Below are 22613 nucleotides of genomic sequence, written 5' to 3'. Positions count from 1 at the left end.
TTTCTTTCTAAGCTGCTTGATGTTATGTTCAGTAAGCTTATAACTGCCCTACATAATTCTGGTATCAGCATTACACCTGAATTATGGTGGAGGCGGCCTGTTGCCCAAGTGGAATATCTTTTGATGACTTCTGTTTTAATAATTTATAAGCTGAACAAATTGTAGACATCATTTGGAAAAATGCTGTTGTGATACTGGATGATTCTTCCATAAGTGACAAAAGATGCAGACTATAAAAGAGTTTTCTGCTATATGTAATAAAATAATCATCCACATCTCACAGATATTCAACTCCACACTGAAGCAGAAAGACAGGTTTACAGAAAATTTCAACATGAAGAATGGAATATCTGGATGGAGGATCAGTGTTTCTCTGTGTAATATCAAATATAAAGAATTTGGCTATTTACTTGCTGAGGTTGTGATAATATGGCAAGTGGTTTTCCAAGAAGTGGTTTTTCTATAGAGGACAAGTTGTTCTTGTGTTCCTATGGTTTGTCCATGACTATTATGAGCATCAACAAGAGGCACCATGCCAAAAGCTACAGCAGTAGGGAGTTATTGTTTGCTCATTTTTTTTAAATTAGAGATTTTTTTAAAAAAAAAATCATCATCACCTAGGCATGTCAAACTGCCGGCCCGTGGGCCGGATGCATCATATTAAAACCACGGCCACCCCATTGCCAGCAATGGGGAAAAAATCACGATACATCGTGTGATGTCACGAGTTTGACATGCCTGAGCTAGGCCATTAAAAATGGTACTCTTGTCCTATGGAAAAGAAGAAACATCATTTAGAGAAATATAACAAGTTCTAAACCTTCTTGTTCTGAAAATACTTTGATAGAAAGTTATAAAACTTCCTGATGGCTTCCTACATACCAGCAAAATGTGTCTCATGGAAGAGTCTAAATATTGTTTGCTGTGAAATTTCATTGTTTTATATTCTTCGCTGTATAGCTTACATTATTTCTCTTGTATCATGCATGTTTTAATTGTTTGCTGTCAACCACCATGATTCTGAAATGACTGTGCTGACAAGAGGGCTTCAATGTTTCAGCAATAAGCTATATTGGGAAGATGAGTATCAGAACTGAGATAGTTCCATTTCTAGAAAAACTGAGTCCAATAAAGGCTTAGAAAGCATCATTTCAGAACAACCTGCTCAGAAAAGCAGCACAGATGCTTAAAAGTCTCTATTATAAGCCTCATCATCTGTGGGATAATGTCACAAAGTTGAACAACAAGCAAGAATACAAACTCTGTGACAAGGTGGTATAACAAGAATATTAAGTAAGGATACACAAAAGACTAGTTTGTATTCAGTGGTAATTTATTCAAACTAAGGAACCAGTTGGGAGTAATAAGATTTACCAGTCTAGATAGAAACCTTCTGATTTTTGTTCATATTGCACTGTTGACCATTAGTAGTTGAAGTATCCCTCTGCCCCAATCCCCATTTTTTTAAAAAATGTGAATTAGTTGTCTACTTAATTTATATTTTTCTATTAAATTTAAATTAACATTTGTTAATTATGGTTAGTTAAGTGTTGTTAATTTAGGATCTTGCTAAAACCCTATATACTTAGCAAGTGCATATATTAAGTAAACCATTTAAAAGATTCTCTCATTTGATTAAATTGCAAGATTACTTATTGCAGACATCTCAAACACAAGGCCCGGAGGCCAGATCCGGCCCGTGAAGTGGTTTCATGTGGCCCGCAAAGCCATCCTGGAAACAGTGAGGGAACGGCCCCCACTGCCTCGGCCCTGGCCCAGAGACCCTCCTTCTGCCAGAGACCCTCAGATCTCTCCCACTCTTGCCCAGGCTCCCATAGGTACTCTTGATGCGAACGATGTAGAGCTGGCCATGCCCACCCAGTAGGCCTTACGCAGTCTAGCCACACCCACCCAGTAGGCCACACCCACCCTGGCCATACCCACCCGGCCCCCTGAGGGCAACTGCAGTGCTGATGCGGCCTTCAATGAAATTGAGTTTGACACCCCTGATTTATTGAATAATATTATTATCAACAGACTGAAACATTGTAAATTGGCAGGTTAACATCGTAACTGATATAATGCATGAGAACTAAATTTAGTTTTTAAATTTGGAAGAAAACAAAGATAATCCACCTGAAAATTAAAACAACTCTGATTCTGAAAAGATCAGAATCACATAAGAAATAGGTACTCTAGAATAATTTAAATTTGAAAATAGTGGGCAAAAATATTTTAAAAGCATGGGCTTTATAAATACTGTATGTTCTATATAAGTACTATATGTTCTTATATTTCAAAAAATGACAAGTCAGAGCAATGTTTTCTATGTAGTCTAGATGTAATTATGTTTTAAGGACTGACTTAATCCCACAGGAGAAGTTTACAGAGAAATTAACAGAAATGAGAGCAGACATCACATCTGCAATACAAAGCATGGTTAAAAGTATTGAGATTTTGGATGAAAGAGTGGAAGATCTTGCTCAAAATGATATTAGATTGGAAGCCAAAATGACAGAAACTGAAAATGTGATAGAGAAAATGGATTATGATTTGATTTCGACACAGTATTATCAGATGGAATTTGCTTTAAGGATTAGAGGTCTGAAAGAAAATCCTAAGGAAAATTTGAAGAAAATGGTTTCTGAGGCTTTGGAAGGGGTATTGAAGCGACCAGTAGATGAAATAATGCAAGATATAGATAAAATCTTCCGTGTTAATTCGTGGATCGCAAGACAAAGGAAACTACCCAGAGATGTGGTGGTTTATTTTACAAAGAGAATGATTAGAAATGAAGTTATCCAGGCCTCCTACAATATTGATTTTGTAATTGCTGAGCAAAAAGTTCTGATTTTAAAAGAGATCCCTGCAAAGATTTTAAGAAAAAGGAAGGAATTTGCTTTTTTGACACAAGAATTGAGACGACGTGATATCAAGTTTAGATGGCAAATACCAGTGGGTATGGTGGTGACCTATGAAGGTACGAGGTACTGTTTTACCACGGAGATTCAGGCACGTGATTTCTACAGTAATGTTTTAAAAGCAGTCCCCATACCATCTTTGGAATCTACAAAGAAAAAAGGTGAGAGAGAGTCTCAACGTTCCAGAGAGAACCCGCAAGTTGCTGAAGGGTTAACGCAGACAGATGTGAAAGATACAGGAGTGGGTCAAATTTCATTATCACTGGAGAAGGCCAGAAATTGGAAGAGGCATGCTACTTCTGGACGAATGAATCAAGCCTGAAGATTTAGTCATATAACTGTAAGAGACAATAATGTAATAAGGATTATGGGAATTGGAATTGCTAGAAGGACTAAATATTTGGGGATATATTTTTTACCCTTATAAAATAATTATGTAATATTTTGTGTTGCTTTAGTTTTAAGATGATTATGAAAAGTTAATTGGGAAAATTTGTAGTAGTGTTTATTGATATTCTGTAGGTTATGATTTGTTATTTGGATGAAAAATTTTAAGCTTTTAGTTAGATAGAAGAATAGTTTTATAAAATTGATATAAATTGTTTTCTTTGTGATTGAAGCTAACTTGTAATATTTTTATGGGTAATATTGGAATAGGTAATAGAATATAAGAATATAAGAATGATGTGATTATATAAAAAAAATTAAGTTTGGAAAGTAATCTATGGTATTTTAAGTTGTATAACACATTAGGATAATGTGAATTTAAAGCTTAGTTGGAATGAGGAATAGTTTTAGACAATTGATATAAATTGGTTTATTTGGGATTGTTTTTATTGGGTATCAGATTGGAAGGTATTATTTTGTATTTGAATAATCATTGATATGATATATATATATATATATATATATATGTTTGGAATTTACCTATATGAGTTAAAGTTTGATAGTTTGAATAGTTTAGGATTGTTTGCGTAAGTTAGATCATGATTGTTTGTATTTTTATACCCTGTGTTCTGGTATTAGATTGGAAAGTATTATTTTGTATTTGTATAATTATTGATATGATATATATATATATGTTTGGAGTTTTCTTATATGAGTTAAAGTTCAGTAGTTTAAATAGTTTAGGATTGTTTGCGTAAGTTAGATTATGATTGTTTGTATTTTTATACCCTGTATTTTGCTCTGGGAAGCGGGGGGGAGGGGAAAGGGAGGGAGGGGTTGGGGAAGGTTGGGGAGGGGGGTGGGAGGGGAGGGGGTTGGGAGGTTTTTTTTCTTCTTTTTTTGGTTTGTTAAAGATAAAATGTATTGTAAAACTTTTTAATAAAAAAAATAAAAAAAATCCCACACTGATGCTACAATTATATAATTTTTATATATCTGTTTTTCTAATATATACCTCTTAGTTTATTTTAATCACTATAAAATATGTAGATTTTTATACTGTATAGTGTATTTTTTGGGGAAGCTATTTCTTGTTCTATCTTATCTATAAATATGTACTAAAAGAAGTGGGGGGGTGTTTTTCTGCATTTAATGATGAAAAAAAATATTTAAAGTTAAAACAGCATAAATAAACAACAATATATTTTTACTTTCAAAGAAACAGCATCTGGTAACTCTAATTTTAAATCCAGAAAGTATGTTTGGAGAACACTAAGTAAAATCTTCATGGAAAAGCAGATCTCAAACTTGTTTGCTAAGTTTAATGAAGTCCAGATCTAATACATGCATAACAATGGTGTATTTTCAGAAATACAAAAATGAGGTAAGTGACTTGGGTCATAGTCTTCACTCTGTTCTATAAATAAAAATTTCCTTCAATTGTCTCTCTTTTTTTCACTGGAAGAAGTATCTATGCCAGCAGCTAAAATTTTAAGGCAATACTTAAATATAACTTGCATTGTGATATTTATTAAGAGAATAATATTCACAACACATTGATGAAGCAGCACTTTAAGCCTAAATTTGATTAGGATGAAGGATGAAGATGTGAACAAATGGTATAATTTAACAAAAACATTCAGAAATTCTGTCAGTTTAAGTATATCCTATAATTAAATAAAAACTGGATTACATTAGAACTTTTTGGTGATTAAAATAACAATAAAAACATCCCAGGTACACACTATCACAGAATTCCATCTTAATTTTAATAAAACTACCACATGTAAAGTTGTAAAGCAAGAGTAAGTTAATATTTCAGTCATGAGACTATTCTAATTAGCAGGGTGCAGGTACCAGGCAACAAATACACATTGCCAATGCTCCCCTCTCTCCCAGAGAGTCAGAACAAGATTGCAGTCACTGAGAGAGAGATGAGGAAAGATTTGGTACGAGAAGGAAGGAAGGAAGGAAGGAAGGAAGGAAGGAAGGAAGGAAGGAAGGAAGGAAGGAAGGAAGGAAGGAAGGAAGGAAATCTATAGTTTCTTTCCAATGACCCTCTGTAGATAGATAGCTTCCCATACTCATTTGCAGAAGGAAATACAGGTGAAACTCGAAAAATTAGAATATCGTGCAAAAGTTCATTTATTTCAGTAATGCAACTTAAAAGGGGAAACTAATATATGAGATAGACTCATTACATGCAAAGCAAGATAGTTCAAGCCGTGATTTGTCATAATTGTGATGATTATGGCGTACAGCTCATGAAAACCCCAAATCCACAATCTCAGAAAATTAGAATATTACATGCAATCAATAAAACAAGGAGTGTACATAGAATAACGGACCTCTGAAAAGTATAAGCATGCATATGTACTCAGTACTTGGTTTGGGCCTCTTCTGCAGCAATTACTGCCTCAATGCGGCGTGGCATGGAAGCTATCAGCCTGTGGCACTGCTGAGGTGTTATGGAAGACCAGGATGCTTCAATAGCAGCCTTCAGCTCTTCTGCATTGTTCGGTCTCATGTCTCTCATCTTTCTCTTGGCAATGCCCCGTAGATTCTCTATGGGGTTCAGGTCAGGCGAGTTTATTGGCCAATCAAGCACAGTAATCCCATGGTCATTGAACCAGGTTTTGGTGCTTTTGGCAGTGTGGGCAGGTGCCAAGTCCTGCTGGAAAATGAAGTCAGCATCCCCATAAAGCTCATCTGCGGAAAGAAGCATGAAGTGCTCCAAAATCTCCTGGTAGACGGCTGCGTTGACCCTGGACTTAATGAAGCACAGTGGACCAACACCAGCAGATGACATGGGTCCCCAAATCAACACAGACTGTGGAAACTTCACACTGGACTTCAAGCATCTTGCTGTAGAACAGAGTGGGCCTGGGGCCGTGGTAGGATTCAAATATTCTCTGGTGTGGATGCTGCTTCCGGAAGTCCATTCTGAGCCCGGGCAACAAAAATTAGCTACCAGTTCTGCTGAACTGGCTAAATCCCACCACTGGCCTGGGGTCCCTTTCTATTTATTAAAAACAAAAATAAAAAAATTGGATATTTGGCCATGGATTATAGGGGAGATCTAAGTGCCATTGAAGGGGCATCCTGGCTGAGTGGTTAGAGACGCTGAGCTTGTCAGCTGGAAAGAGCTGACTGCCTGGCTTCCAGAAGTGAGTTGCCGCACAATGAGATGAGCTATTCTTCCTTCCCCAGCTCTTGTCCACCTAGCAGTCCGAAAGCAAGCAAATGCTAGTAGATAAATAGGTACACTTCAGTGGGAAGGTAGCAGTGCGCTGTGGGCCTCAGCGGATAGTCAGTGTCTTCGGACAATGCTGGGTCTCAATGTGTGCCTCTCCATTCTTCCTCCAGACTCTGGGTCCTTGGTTTCCAAATGAGATGCAAAAGTTGCTCTCATCAGAAAAGAGGACTCTGGACCACTGAGCAACAGACCAGGTCTGTTTTTCATTAGCCCAGGTAAGACGGTTCTGGTGTTGTTTGTTGTTCAGGAGCAGCTTGACAAGAGGAATACGACATTTGAAGCCCATGTCCAGGATCCATCTGTGTGTGGTGGCTCTTGATGCACTGACTCCAGCCTCAGTCCACTCCTTGTGAAAGTCCCCAACACTTTTGAATGGCCTTTTCCTGACAATCCTCTCCAGGATGTGGTCATCCCTGCTGCTTGTGCACCTTTTTCTTCCACACTTTTCCATTCCACATAACTTCCTATTAATGTGCTTTGAAACAGCACTTTGGGAACATCCAACTTCTTTTGCAATTACCTTTTGAGGCTGTCCCTCCTTATGGAGGGTGTCAATGATGGTTTTCTGCACATTCCGCCGGGACCTGAAGACCTGGCTCTTCGAGCTCTCTGGCCCAGGCTGAGGATTAATCTTATTTTAACTGGGGTTTTATTTAAACCGGGAGAAATATAATTTTTTTAAACTTGTTTTTAACTTTTGTATCTTGGTTTTTAATTACCCTGTAAACCACCCTGAGTCCTTCGGGAAAGGGCGGTATATAAATGTAATAAAATAAAATAAATAAATAAATAAATAACTGTCAGGTCAGCAGTCTTCCCCATGATTGTGATTCCTACTGAACAAGACTGAGAGACCATTTAAAGGCTCAGGAATGCTTTGCAGGTGTTATGGATTCATTAGCTGATTAGAGGGGGACACTTTGAGCCTAGAATATTGCAACTTTTCACAATATTCTAATTTTCTGAGATTGTGGATTTGGAGTTTTCATGAGCTGTATGCCATAATCATCACAATTATGACAAATCACAGCTTGAACTATCTTGCTTTGCATGTAATGAGTATCTCATATATTAGTTTCCCCTTTTAAGTTGCATTACTGAAATAAATGAACTTTTGCATGATAGTCTAATTTTTCGAGTTTCACCTGTAATTATACAGAAACAGCAGTTTCCAGTTAGTCAGTTGATCATGGTAGGGTATGTTCTAGTTCCACAACTTGCATTTTTAATAACCAAGGTCCACAATTGGACTACCATCTGATTGTCCCAATATAAGAAGTAAACAAACTGATTTAGAACATACATCTCACTATAATCTCAAAGGATTTTTGTGAAGTCAGATATTAATCATTTAATCCTTTGACACTGATACGGGTCATAAATATTAACAACATACAGAATCATTTGAAAAGGAGAGTTAGGAAAAATGAATAGCAAAATACTTTCTGAAATCTGTTAGCCTATCATTTTAAAAGAGAACTCAACATTTTCAGGTGTCCATCCAATCCTATTAAATTCTAACAGAACCTCTGGTAAATAATTAAGTAAGCCTAATTATTGAGCTGCCCTGAGTCCTTAGGGAGAAAGACGGCATATAAATTTAATAAAATACATAAATAAATAATCCTCAGACAGCCAATTTTCAGAGGAATCCTGATTTTCAGCTACTCAAATTTGTGAGGTTGTATTTTGAACATAGGGATGTGGTGGCTCAGTGGGTTAGGATGCTGAGCTTGTCGATCAGAAGATCGGCAGTTTGGCGGGTCGAATCCCGAGTGCCATGTAGCAGAGTGAGTGCCTGTTACTCGTCCCAGCTTCTGCCAATCTAGCAGTTCGAAAGCACATAAAAATGCAAGTAGAAAAATAGGGACCACTACAGTGTGAAGGTAACAACATTCCGTGCGCCTTTGGCGCCTAGTCATGCTGGCCACATGACCACGGAGACGTCCACGGACAAGCACTGGCTCTTCAGCATTGAAACGGAGATGAGCACCAGCCCCTAGAGTTGGAAACGACTAGCACACATGTGTGGGGGAACCTTTACCTTTACTATTTTGAACATATTTCCAATAATAATAATAATAATAATAATAATAATAATAATAATAATAATAATAATAATAATAATAATAAATAATAATAATAATAATAATAATAATAATAATAATAATAATAATAATAATAATAAAATAAAAATAAAATCAACCTTTATTGTCAAAGTACAACATATGTACATTGAGATTAGCTGAGCCTCCCCCCGTGCTCTCTCCCCCCAACACACAGTGACATCAAACCCTCCATCCCACCACACTATGTGAACCAACTATACCACACACCGGCCTCCCAAGTCAATTCTGCATAAGATTATGTCCCATTTAAAAGCCTAACAGCCCACGGATAAAAGCTAGTTTTCAGCCTGTTAGTATGGCTGGCTATATTCCTATATCTCCTACCAGATGGTAGGAGAGTAAAGAGATACCGTCCAGGGTGTGAGTCATCCCTGAGAATCTTCCTCACTCATGTTCTACCCCGTTCTTCCGCAAGACCCTAAGAAAGTGAAGCCTCTGTTGGGCCTTTCTAGCCACCTGGGTTGTGTTAACTTTCCAGGTCAGATCTTCACAGAGGTAGACTCCCAGTAATTTAAAGGAGGAAACTCTCTCTACACAGTTCTCTCCGATGTAAAGTGGGGCAGGTTCCTCCTTTTTTCTCCGGAAGTCTAACACCATCTCTTTCGTCTTGCCAATGTTTAGGTGCAAGTTGTTACTACACCATATGGATAGTTTTTGTACCTCCGCCCTATATGCTGTCTCATCCCCACCTGTAATAAGACCCACCACAGTTGTATCATCTGCGAACTTGATTATAGCAGTGGATGGGTCAGATGATACACAATCATAAGTGTATAAAGAGTACGGGTAGGGGCTAAGCACACAGCCCTGTGGCGTGCCGGTGCAAAGCTTCAGGGGGGTGGACAAAGCAGACCCGACCCTCACTGTTTGTAACCGATCCCTAAGAAAGTCTTGAATCCAATCGCAGATGGCGGGGGAGAATTTCAAGTAAGTCAGCTTCTCGATGAGAATGTTCGGCAAAATGGTGTTGAAAGCCGACCTGAAGTCAACAAAAAGCATCCTGACGTAACTTCCAGGTTTCTTGAGATGACTTGGTACAGAGTGTAAAGCAGTAGCTATGGCATCATCTGTCAACCTATTTCCCCTGTAGGCAAATTGATGTTTATCAAAGTCCAGTGGGAGGCATGTCCTAAGATGTTGGAGAACCAATCTTTCGAAGCATTTCATAACTACAGACGTTAATGCAATAGGTCTGTAGTCATTCAGGCACTCAACTGCAGTTTTCTTGGGGACTGGGACAATGGTAGCTGCTTTCAAGCATGATGGTACACATGCCGTTTGCAAGGAGATGTTAAAAATCCTTGTCAGGACCCCTGCTAATTGATCGGCACAATTCCTGACCACCATCCCCAGCACCCCATCTGGGCCTGCGGCTTTGCTGGGATTCACAGCCTTCAATACAGCTCTCATTTGGTGTTCACAGAGGGTGAGTGGCTGAGAGTCAGAAGGCCGGCCAGCAAAGGCTACAGGGTCTGGTCTTTTAACCTCGTAGCAGGCGAAGAAGATATTCAGCTCCTCAGCCAACAAGGCATTGGTGTTTGCCATGCTCCTCGTGCTGCCCTTATAGTTGGTTAAGTGCTGCAGTCCCTGCCATACTTGCCTCGGATCGTTGTTCGCTAAATGGTTCTCCACCTTTTGTTTGTATCGTTGTTTTGCCATCCTAATGCCTCTTCTGAGATTTGCCCTGGCCTCTCTGTATCTGTCCCTGTCCCCCGCCTTAAAGGCAGAATCCCGGGCTCTCAGGAATGTTCGTATCTCTGCAGTCATCCAGGGTTTACAGTTCCTGTAAACTCTAATGCACTTATCCGTTGTTACACTATCAGTGCATGTTCTAATATAAGAGAGTACGGCATCTGTATATGAATTTAGATCTTGTTCTTCAAATATATTCCAGTCAGTGGTTTCAAAGCAGTCTTGCAACTGACTGAGAGCACCCACTGGCCAGGTTCTGACCCTTTTTGTGACTGCCTGAGTCCTTTTCCTGAGAGGAACATAGTTTGGGCACAACAGGAGTGAAAGATGGTCAGATGTACCCAGGTGGGGAAGAGGGAAAGCTCTGTATGCCTGTTTCAGATTGGAATACACATGGTCCAAAGTGTTCTTCCCTCTGGTGGAAACTTGCACATACTTTACAAACTTAGGGAGAACTGTCTTTAGACAAGCTTGATTGAAGTCCCCAGCCACGACAAGAGCGCCCTCTGGGTGAGTTTGCTGCTGCCTGGTGATGACGTCATACAGCTTAGAAAGTGCCATGTTGACATTGGAATCAGGTGGTACATAAACAGCTATAATAATTACAGTAATTTCTCTAGGCAGATAGAAAGGCCTACATATAACAGTCATCAGTTCCACATCTGGGGAGCAATACGTGTATACCAATCTGCTGTTAACACACCAGGAATCCCAGCCTCCAGAGCCGCAGCCCACTACCAGGCCATGGCACTTTCGGAAACAGGTTGCACAAGTGGCAGGCAAGTGTGCGTTGCTTGCTCAAATGGAGTTGCATGCCCATGGAACCATCCCCTATTTCCCCCACTGATGGTCCACCAAGGTTGGGGACCACTGCTATACACCATTTTCCAAAGCCCTTCTATGAACATTAAAATGAATGAATACATTGCATAATATAATTATATGCTGAGCATATTAAAGACACTTCCAAAACCAGTGCATTAAAATTGCATAACCAAGAACCAGCAGCTAAAATACGTACCTTGTTAACATGCAGCTGCTGTTGTTGAAATTGTTGTTTATGTTTTTCCAAGAATTGCTGATGTTGTTGTTGGATCACCAATTGCTGGAGGGCCTGTGCATTCTGGGGAAGGGGAGCAGACTGGGTGCGCCCCAGAGGACGGTGCTGCCGCAGTTTGTGTATTGAGGGAGATAGTCTATCAGCACCCACAATAGATTGTGCATGGAGAGGGAGTGTCCCTAGTCCTGAAAGATGCCAGTTAGAAAGTAATATGCAGAACAGCAGTGGAGAAGAAAGAACAACAGAAGAAAAAGCAGAATAATTTAAGTAATTATTTCCATTTTAGCAACATGATTTTTCATTTACTTGCTAACATTGTATCCCACTTAGTTCCACATTCCAAGTAGCTAATATGTTAAAACTTATAAAATAAACATGCAATCATAATTTTGATGCATAATTTTGCATCATAATTTTAAAAGACATGATGAAAATACATGTATTAAGAACAATGTAGGCTGCCATTCTTAATTTCTAACTGAATCTTTAAAAATCAGACCCTTGTAGCTGTAAAAGTGAAGGAGGATTAAGCTAGTCTCTATGTTCTTTTTCTAATTTGCTGGTTTTTAAGACAACATTAAACTAAGATAAAGAATTCTATATATGTCTATATTGCAGTGTGAGACCCTATATAAAATAAAAAAGCCCATGGAAAGTTACTGAATTTGATTGTAAACACTATTAAAATAATAATTTTAAGTAAGCTTGACTGAGCAAGCTTATTCCTCATTGCTGCCAAGAAGTTACTGAATTCCTAGTAGGAAATTCAAAATTTTAGTTATGTGAATAATTTCATAAAATGATTCAAGAAATGGAGTAATTAGAAACTGGAAAGAATAGCCACCCTTACAGCACTAGAGCACAGATAGGCAGGAAGCTCAGACAATTCCAAACTCTAACAAAACCACCAATGCTGTTTCTTACTTAGTACCAAGTCAACTAGTTGCTGGAAGAAGCACCTTTACCTGAGACCAATGGATTTTGTGCAGTTGACTGTTCCAGTAAAACCATGTGTTGAAGAAGAGGGCTGTGTGTTGATCCCCCTTCTCTATCCACTGCTGTACTGCTCAAATAAGGAGCGATATGAGTGCCAGGAAATATGGAGATTCGTTGTTGTAATGATGGAATAGCAAGTCTTTCAGAATCTTGCTGTTCTGATCCACCCTGCAAGCATATAGCATTACTGGGCTTAAAAAGTGATCTATGAATGAAGTTAAGATAATGACTCCCTTTAAATTATACAATACCACTTACAGTACATGGGGCTGCTGCAGGTAGTCCTAAGGTTATATTAGGCAATGAGGGAGATGTATACAATGGAAGCTGTGTTATTGAACCTTCATGATTAACCAGTCTATGAGCCAAGGTGGTCTGAAAGAGAGCCAAAAATCCTGCCTCAGAATAATACCATTATATAAAAAAGAAATACCTCATGTGTAATCATTATTTGGGCGGGCTTAAGGTATACTTTTTGGCAGAGGAGAAACAGAAGAATTCAGAGGAGGTCTATCAATGATATCAATTAGTACAGTATACAGTATTCAAAGTTGAGTTTATTGTATTCATCATCAAGTACTGAACCAGATGTGAACTCTGTTCAATATAAATTCTAAGTAACAACAGGAAAATGGGAATGGAACGGTTTTCTTCCACTACTACAAGGAGGTCTTGGTGACAACAGTTATCTCAAATAGGAGATTTTACTAAAAATGAAGAGCATACTAGGCTCCTCAGCTACTATTTAAGAGCACAGATATTGATTTTATTATGGGATGAAACTTATTACTCTGATTACCTCACTGGAATGTTAAACCAATGGGGGAATAACAGAAACTCACTTTTATAGAAGCACAAAACTCAATGAAAGAAGGATATCAAAAATGTTAGCCTTATTCTATCAATTATCATCAATGTACAAAGGAAGTTAAAGGAAATAAACAATGGAAACAATAAATGAAATTCCTGGTTATCAAACTCACTGCAGCATTATAATTAAATTTCACCATTTGAAAAAGATGTGAACATTTTCCTTCTACTCAATAAATCAGCACACAAAAATCCAGTAAGTTCAATTGAATATGACTATATTTATATTCCATCTCCCTCCCAAAAACTAAGAGGGACTATGTAGAAAGTCAAATCTGAAAAGGAAGAGGTCCTTTGGAGCATACATAGGACCAGTCCTCAATTCCTGAACCCAAGTATGCTTTTTTCTAGGACTGAGCTGCAGTTGAAGAGAACAGCCATGTGGTCCTGAGAAAAGCCAGAGCTGCTACAAAGAGTTACCAACAGGTGCTCCATGGGCACATGCTCTGAAACACTTTTTCCCTTCACATGTGATATCTGTGTGATTTTAGTACTACAGCTGATCTCCAACTCTTTAACACACAGTAAGTCCATAAGATACAGTGATGTGGAGAGAGCATAATATTGTTGAAGACAAAATCTTCAGAATCAAATTATTTGTCATCACACTGAGAAGTTTCGAAATAAGTCTTCACTGTTGATAGCCACATCAGTCATAAATCAGAAGGTAAGTAGCAGGTAGAATATAACAGCAGAATTGGAGCAATTATTCCATAGCTTGGAATTTTTCATATCAGGATTTTACAAAGAATATGTGGTGAAAACATTTGTCAATTAAATGGTACAAAGGAACACATTCAAGAAACTGGTATAGGGTTTTAAACTACCACCGAGTTTAAATCTGTACAGTGTGTATATTAAAATCTTTCTCATATATTCTTCTTTAAATGCTACTATTTAAATGAGACAAGAAGCTATGGGAGAAGAGAATGTTTAGAATGACATATTTTATTTATGCAATTCTGACTTCAGAAAGGTGTACTTGGTACATCCATTATTATTATTATTATTATTATTGAAAAGTTTTTCAATACATTTTATCTTTAACAAAACAACCCCTCCCCACCCGCCCCCCCTTCCCAACCCAACCCTCCCCCCCTCCCCTTCCCGACTTCCCAGAGCTAAATACAAGGTATAAAAGTAGAAACAATCATAAACTACCATATGCTAACAACAATAAACTATTAGGTCTACCGCATTTTAGCTCTTATAAAATGACTACAAGCAATATAAATATCACATCAATACTTATTCAAATGCTAAATGAAGCTTTTTAGTCCCATATTTATTCTGGATATAATCAATCCATTTTTTCCACTCCACAATATATCTCTGTTGCGAATGGTCCTTCAAATACGCCAAAATCTTTGCCATTTCCGCCAGGTTGGAAACTTTTAAAGTCCATTCTTCTATAGTCGGCAGTTCTTTCTTCTTCCAATATTGCCCTACTAAAAGTCTTGCTGCCGTAATTAAGTTCAACATCAATTTAACGTCCACAACAGTAGTATCAGTAATAATACCCAGTAAGAACAATTGCGGAGAAAGCTTTATCCTTCTCTTAAATATATTCTGCATATTCCACCAAATTTTGATCCAAAAAGCTTTAACCTTTTTACAGGTCCACCATATATGAAAATACGTTGCATCTTCACCACCACACCTCCAACATTTAGGCTGGTAGTTCGGATACATACTTGCTAACTTTTTGGGATCTAAATGCCATCTATAAAACATTTTATAAAAATTCTCTCTTAAATTTTGGGCTTGCATAAATTTTACATTTCTCACCGAAATCTTTTCCCAAGTATCCATTGTAATAACTTCTTGTATATTCTGAGCCCACTTTATCATGCAATCTTTAACAAGTTCTGTTTCTGAATCAATTTCTATCAATGCAAGATATATCCGTTTGATATGTGCTTGACCCTGATTTCTAATTTGCTTTACCAAATTTTCATCAGTCATTGAAAAAACAATTTTCTGATCTTCTTTCCACCTGGCCTGTAGTTGCCCATACTGAAACCAGGTTTGAACCATCTTTTCTCCTCGTAAAAAGTTATACGGCTTCAAACGCGATACATTCCTCTCCAAACTTAAAATTTCCTTATATGTAGTCACATCATGTTTAACCCAACATTTATATTCTCTATTGCGTGTTTCGGTATTGCCCATAAAGGTATCTTATAGTTTAACTTATATCTATACTTTTTCCAAACTCACAACAGAGCATGTCTTAAAATATGCACCTTAAACACATTATCTACCTTCTTATCATACAATAAATATGCATGCCAACCGAATAACAAATCATGACCTTCAAGATTTAATAATCTTCCTTGTGTTAAATTAATCCAATCACTTATCGCTGACAAAGCAGCAGCTTCATAGTATAATTTAAAGTTGGGCATTTTGAGACCACCTCTTTCACGCGTATCCTGCATAATCTTAAATTTAACTCGTGGCCTTTTCCCTGCCCAAACAAATTTATTAATACCCTTTTGCCATTCCTCCAAGTTTGAATCCTTTTTAAGAATAGGTATCATTTGAAATAAAAATAGAAATTTCGGCAAGACATTCATTTTCACTGCTGCAATTCTTCCCAATAAAGACAATTGTAATTTTTTCCAGATATCCAATTCTTTTTGAACTTTTCAACATAGCTTTTCATAATTATTTTTATATAACTGCATTTGAGGGTGACAAATATACCCCCAAATATTTAACCCTTTTAACAATCTCAAATCCAGTTAACCCTTCTAAGACAGCCTTTTGTGGTACTGTCATATTCTTAGACAGCATTTTGGTTTTTTGTATATTAACCTTGAATCCAGAAACTTTCCCATATTGCATTATTATCTCCATCAATTCTACAACAGAATTTTCTGGCTGGGTCACCGTAACAACCAGATCGTCTGCAAACGCCCTCAATCTATAATCCTGATCTCTTATTTGAATTCCCTTGATTTTTTCCGAATCCCGTATTTTAATCAATAATCTCTCCAATGTTAAAACAAATAATAAAGGTGATAACGGACACCCCTGCCTTGTGCCCTTTTCAATATTACATACTTCGGTCAGACTATTATTTACTATTATACGGGGTGTTTGCTTTTGGTATGCCTTAATTGGTTGTAAAAATTTATCCCCAAAATTCATTTTATCTAATACTTTCATCAAGAATTGCCAATCCAATTGATCAAAGGCTTTTTCAGCATCCAAAAAAATCAGCGCCGCAGGGATCTGGTTGTTTCTTTCCAGAAATTCCAACAAACCAACTATATGCCTCACGTTATTTTTCATTTGTCTACCACTTATAAACCCAGTTTGGTCACCATGAATTACCTGTTGCAGTACCCTCATTAATCTGTTAGCTAAAACCTTAGCAAATATCTTGTAGTCTGTATTCAAAAGTGATATTGGTCTATAGTTTCTTGCTTGAGTGACATCCTGATCTTCCCTCGGAATCAAAGAAATGAAAGCAGTTCTCCAAGACGGAGGCACCCCTCCTCCCATTTGAATTGTCTGAAACAATTCCCTTAATGGCTTTATCATCTCAGACTGTAAATTTTTATAATACACAGCAGTCAGTCCATCCATGCCTGGCGCTTTACCCACTTTCAATTGTTTAATTGCTAAAAGAATTTCTTCCTCAGTTATCAATTGATTCATCTCTTCCTTTTGTTCTTGTGTAAGAACCGGAATACTAGCATTCCTCAAATATACATCAATATCTGCTTCATTAATCTTATCTCTAGCATATAATTTAGAATAAAAATCAACAAATTTCCTTAATAAGGTTCTGTTGATACACTACCTTACCCTTATGTTCTATTTTGTCTATATTAGAAGCCCTTTGCTTCTTCCTTAACATATAAGCTAACCATCTACCTGGTTTATTGGCATTACAAAAAGTATTATGTCTAGCAAACCGTAAATTAGTTGCCACCTGATCAGCCATTAACTTATCAAACTGTCCCCTTAATAAATTAATAACCTCTTTAATCTTCACAACCGATGGATTCAAAAGTAGAGCCTTTTCTTTTTCCCTAATTTCATTCTCTAATTCTTTCCTCCTAAATTCCAAATTATGTCTGTATTTATTATTCATATATATTAACACACCTCTCATATAAGCCTTACTAGCATCCCAAACCATTTCCATAGAAGTACCCTTATTCATATTAGTTTCAAAAAAAACCTTCATCTGTTTTTTACATTCTTCCACATTTTTCTGATTTCTAAACAGGTTCTCATTTCTAAACAGGTTCTCTGTTATCCTTATCAATCTCTAGCCAAACTGGAGTATGGTCAGACATAGTTCTTGGACAAATCTTTATCTTCTTAATCCTAGAAAAGAAATCATTAGTAATTAATATAAAGTCAATCCTGAAAAAGATTGATGTCTATCAGAAAAAAAGTATAATCCTTTTCTTGTAAATTTCTTTCTCTCCAAATATCTCGCAGCTCCAAATCATCCTTCATCTCAAAAAAGGGTTTAGGCAATTTAGCATGACTTGGAGTACTTCTGAAAGAACCACTCTTGTCCATTTGTACATCCAAGACACCATTCCACTCTCCCATAAAAATAAAAGATTTGTAATCCAACTGAGTGATCTTCCTGTGTAATAAACTATAAAAGTCTGCTTGTTGTTGATTAGGAGCAAAAAATCCAACCAAAAGCGTTTTTTTGCCTTCTATTAACAAATCTATTATAACATATCTTCCTTGTTTATCTGCTTCAATTAACTCCGCTGTCAAAGTATTCTTGATATAAACAACCACTCCATTCTTCTTATTCATTGCAGAAGCAATAAATTGTGTGCCCAGTCTTGAATTTAATAAGTACTTTTGGTCCATAACTCTAATATGTGTTTCTTGTAAGCAAATAATATCAGTCTTAAATTGTTTTAAATATTGAAAGATTTTCTTTCTCTTCTGAGGTGAATTTAAGCCATTGACATTCCAAGTTAGAAGCTTAGTCGCCATCCTTAGCGACCAGAAGCTTTTGGAGCGCGTCTTCTAGAATCCCCTTAACATTCTTAGGTCGCGCTCCTCCCACAGCTTCGCTATAGGTACGCTTTGGAGGTTCCATAACTTTCTGCTGGTCTTGTTCTTGCTCTTGTCTCATTCGTCTCAAAGTAGCACACGTCATCCTCTGGTCTCTAGCTTCTTCCGATGATACTGAAATTTGATCCACTCCTGTAGCTTTCCCCTTCATGGATAACTGCGAAGGGGCTTGCGTAATTCAATGAAGCTATGAGCTATGCCATGCAGGGCTACCCAAGACACACAGGTCATAGCAGAGAGTTCTGACAAAACGTGATCCACTGGAGAAAGAAATGGCAACCGACTCCAGTATCTTTGCCATGAAAACCCTATGGACAGTACCAAAAGGCAAAACGATATGACGCTGGAAGATGAGCCCCTCAGGTCGGAAGGCGTCCAATATGCTACTGGGGAAGAGCAGAGGGCTAGTACTAGTAGCGCCAGAAAGAATGAAGTGACTGGGCCAAAGCCGAAAGGATGCTCAGCTGTGGATATGTCTGGTGGTGAAAGGAAAGTCCGATGCTGTAAAGATTTTTTCTCCATAGGAACCTGGAATGTAAGTTCCATGAATCAAGGCAAGCTGGACATGGTCAAACAAGAGATGACAAGACTAAACATTGACATCTTAGGTATCAGCGAACTAAAATGGACAGGAATGGGTGAATTTAATTCAGATGACCATCAGGTATACTACTGCGGGCAAGAATCCCTCAGAAGAAATGGAGTAGCCTTCATAGTCAATAAAAAAATAGGAAAAGCAATACTGGGATACAATCCTCAAAATGACAGAATGATCTCAGTTCGAATCCAAGGCAAACCATTCAATATCACAGTAGTCCAAGTCTATGCCCCAACCACCGGTGCTGAATAGGATGAAATTGACCAGTTCTATGAAGCCCTACAGCACCTTATAGAACTAACACCAAAAAATGATGTCCTTATCATCATGGGGGATTGGAATGCTAAAGTAGGAAGCCAAAAGATAACTGGAATAACAGGCAAGTTTGGCCTTGGAGTACAAAATGAAGCAGGGCACAGGCTGATAGAATTTTGTCAAGAGAATACGATGGTCATAGCAAACACTCTTTTCCAACAACCCAAGAGACGGCTTTACACATGGACATCACCAGACGGTCAACACAGAAATCAGATTGACTATATGCTCTGCAGCCAAAGATGGAGAAGCTCTATACAGTCAGTAAAAACAAGACCAGGAGTTGACTGTGGCTCAGACCATGAGCTTCTTGTTGCAAAGTTAGGCTTAAATTAAAGAAAGTAGGGAAAAGCGCTAGGCCAGTCAGGTATGAATTAAATCATATCCCTGTTGAATATACAGTAGAGGTGACAAATAGATTTAAGAAAATAGATCTGATAGACAGAGTGCCTGAAGAACTATGGACAGAGGTTCGCAACATTGTACAACAGGTAGCAACCAAAATCATCCCAAAGAAAAAGAAATGCAAGAAAGCAAAATGGCTGTCTGAGGAAGCTTTGCAAATAGCTGAGGAAAGGAGGGAAGCGAAAGGCAAGGGAGAAAAAGAAAGATATGCCCAATTAAATGCAGAATTCCAAAGAATAGCTAGAAGAGATAAGAATGCCTTCTTAAATGAACAATGCAAAGAAATAGAAGAAAACAATAGAATAGGGAGGACCAGAGATCTTTTCAAGAAAATTGGAGAGATGAAAGGAACGTTTCATGCAAAAATGGGCATGATAAAGGACCAAAACGGCAGGGACCTAACAGAGGCAGAAGAGATTAAGAAGAGGTGGCAAAATTACACAGAAGAACTATACAAGAATGAGCTTAACGTCCCTGAAAATCACAATGAGGTGGTCACTGACCTCGAGCCAGACATGCTAGAATGTGAAGTGAAGTGGGCCTTAGAAAAACTGAGCAACAACAAAGCTAGTGGAGGTGACAGTATTCCAGCTGAGCTATTCAAAATCTTAAAAGACGATGCAGTAAAAGTGCTACACTCAATTTGCCAGCAAATTTGGAAAACTCAACAGTGGCCACAGGATTGGAAAAGATCAGTTTACATTCCAATTCCAAAGAAAGGCAGTGCCAAAGAATGTTCAAACTATCGCACCATTGCACTCATTTGTCTTGCTAGTAAACTTATGCTTAAAATTCTACAAGCTAGACTCCAGCAGTATGTGGATCGAGAACTACCAGAAGTACAGGCAGGATTTCGAAGAGGCAGAGGAACTAGAGATCAAATTGCTAACATACGCTGGATCATGGAGAAAGCTAGAGAGTTCCAGAAAAACATCTACTTCTGCTTCATTGACTATGCTAAAGCCTTTGATTTTGTAGATCATAACAAACTCTGGCAAGTCCGTAAAGACATGGGCATACCAGACCATCTTATTTGTCTCTTGAGAAATCTATATGCGGGCCAAGAACCAACAGTGAGAACTGGACACGGAACCACTGATTGGTTCAAAATTGGGAAAGGAGTCCGGCAAGGCTGTATACTGTCGCCTTGCCTATTTAACTTATATGCAGAGCACATCATGAGAAAGGCAGGGCTAGATGAATCAAAAGTTGGAATTAAGATTGCCGGAAGAAACATCAACAACCTAAGATATGCAGATGATACCACTCTAATGGCAGAAAGTGAAGAAGAACTAAAGAGCCTCTTGTTGCGGGTGAAGAAGGAGAGTGCAAATCTTGGGTTGAAACTAAACATTAAGAAAACCAAGATCATGGCATCTGGCCCTCTCAATTCATGGCAAATAGATGGGGAAGAAATGGAGGTAGTGACAGATTTTATTTTCCTGGGCTCCAAGATCACTGCAGATGGGGACTGTAGCCAAGAAATTAAAAGACGCTTGCTCCTCGGGAGGAAAGCCATGACAAATCTAGACAGCACACTAAAAAGCAGAGACATCACCCTGTCAACAAAAGTGCGTATAATGAAGGCTATGGTCTTCCCAGTTGCAATGTATGGCAGTGAAAGCTGGACCATAAGAAAGGGTGAGCGCCAAAAATTGAAGCCTTTGAACTCTGGTGCTGGAGAAGACTCTTGCGAGTCCCTTGGACTGCAAGGCAATCAAACCGGTCAGTCCTAGAGGAGATCAACTCTGACTGCTCTTTAGAAGGCCAGATCCTGAAGCTAAAACTCAAATACTTTGGCCACCTAATGAGAAGGAAGGACTCACTGGAGAAGAGCCTAATGCTGGGAAAGATTGAGGGCAATAGAAGAAGGGGACAACAGAGAATGAGGTGGCTGGATGGAGTCATTGAAGCAGTAGGCGTGAGCTTAGATGGACTCCAGAAGATGGTAAGAGGACAGGAAGGCCTGGAGGAACATTGTCCATAGGGTCGCGATGGGTCGGACACGACTTCACAACTAACAACAACAACCTGTAGCTTTCTCATCTGTCTGCGTTGTTCCTTCAGCATCTTGAGGCTTTCCCTCGCCATTCTTCTTTGTAGATTCCAAAAGTGGTATGGGGGTTGCTTTTAAAACATTACTATAAAAATCACGTGCCTGCATCACTGTAATAAGACGATGTCTCGTGCCTTCATACATCACCACCATACCCACTGGTATCTCCCATCTAAACTTGATATCACGTCGCCTGAGCTCTTGTGCTAAAAAAGCAAACTCCTTTCTTCTCCTTAAAATTCTTGGAGGGATCTCTTTTAAAACCAGGACTTCTTGCTCAGCAATTACAAGCTTAGTGTTGTAAGAGGCTTGGATAACTTCATTCCTGATTGCTCTCTTTGTAAAATAAACAACCACATCTCTGGGTAATTTCCTTTGTCTTGCAATCCACGAATTGACACGAAAATTTTTATCTATGTCTCCCACAATTCCATCTGCTGGCCGTCCCAGCACCCCTTCCAGAGCCTCAGAGACTATTTCCTTCAGATTTTCTTTAGGATTCTCTTTTAAGCCTCTGATTCTAACAGCAAACTCCATCTCGTGGTACTGCACCAAGGTCAAGTCACTGTCAATTTTATCCACCACATTCTCAGTCTCTAACATTTTTGCATCTAATTTGATATTTTGGCTGAGATCTTCCACTCTTTCATCCAAGCGCTCGATACATATAGCCATGCCTTGAAATGCAAGCAATATGTCCGCCCTTATTTCTGTTAACTTCTCATCCAGCTTTTCATCCATAACTTCAGCTAGTTTTTCTGTTAGCTTCTCATCCAGCTTTTCATCTATAATCTCAGCTATTTGCTGCGAATGCTTTTCCAAAGCTTCTTGCAAATCTTTATTATCATTATTATTTTTAAA

The 22613-nt window shown here is 38.3% G+C and overlaps 1 protein-coding gene across 4 annotated transcripts in view; it reads right to left on the bottom strand.

Moving 5' to 3' along the window:
- HDAC4 (histone deacetylase 4) overlaps nt 1-22613 on the bottom strand; it is a 371455-nt gene that overhangs the window by 179793 nt on the left and 169049 nt on the right. For all 4 annotated transcript variants that reach the window (XM_083350735.1, XM_083350737.1, XM_083350736.1 and 1 more), the window contains 3 exons: nt 12700-12816; nt 12411-12609; nt 11407-11630 (listed from right to left, as the gene is read on the bottom strand). In XM_083350735.1, coding sequence (XP_083206861.1) covers nt 11407-11630; nt 12411-12609; nt 12700-12816 — 540 coding nt within the window. The remainder of the gene's footprint in view (nt 1-11406; nt 11631-12410; nt 12610-12699; nt 12817-22613) is intronic.

The sequence above is a fragment of the Vipera ursinii genome (assembly GCF_947247035.1).
Source record: "Vipera ursinii genome assembly, chromosome: 1".
Classification (NCBI taxonomy): domain Eukaryota; kingdom Metazoa; phylum Chordata; class Lepidosauria; order Squamata; family Viperidae; genus Vipera; species Vipera ursinii.
This window is presented reverse-complemented; position numbering and strand designations above follow the sequence as displayed.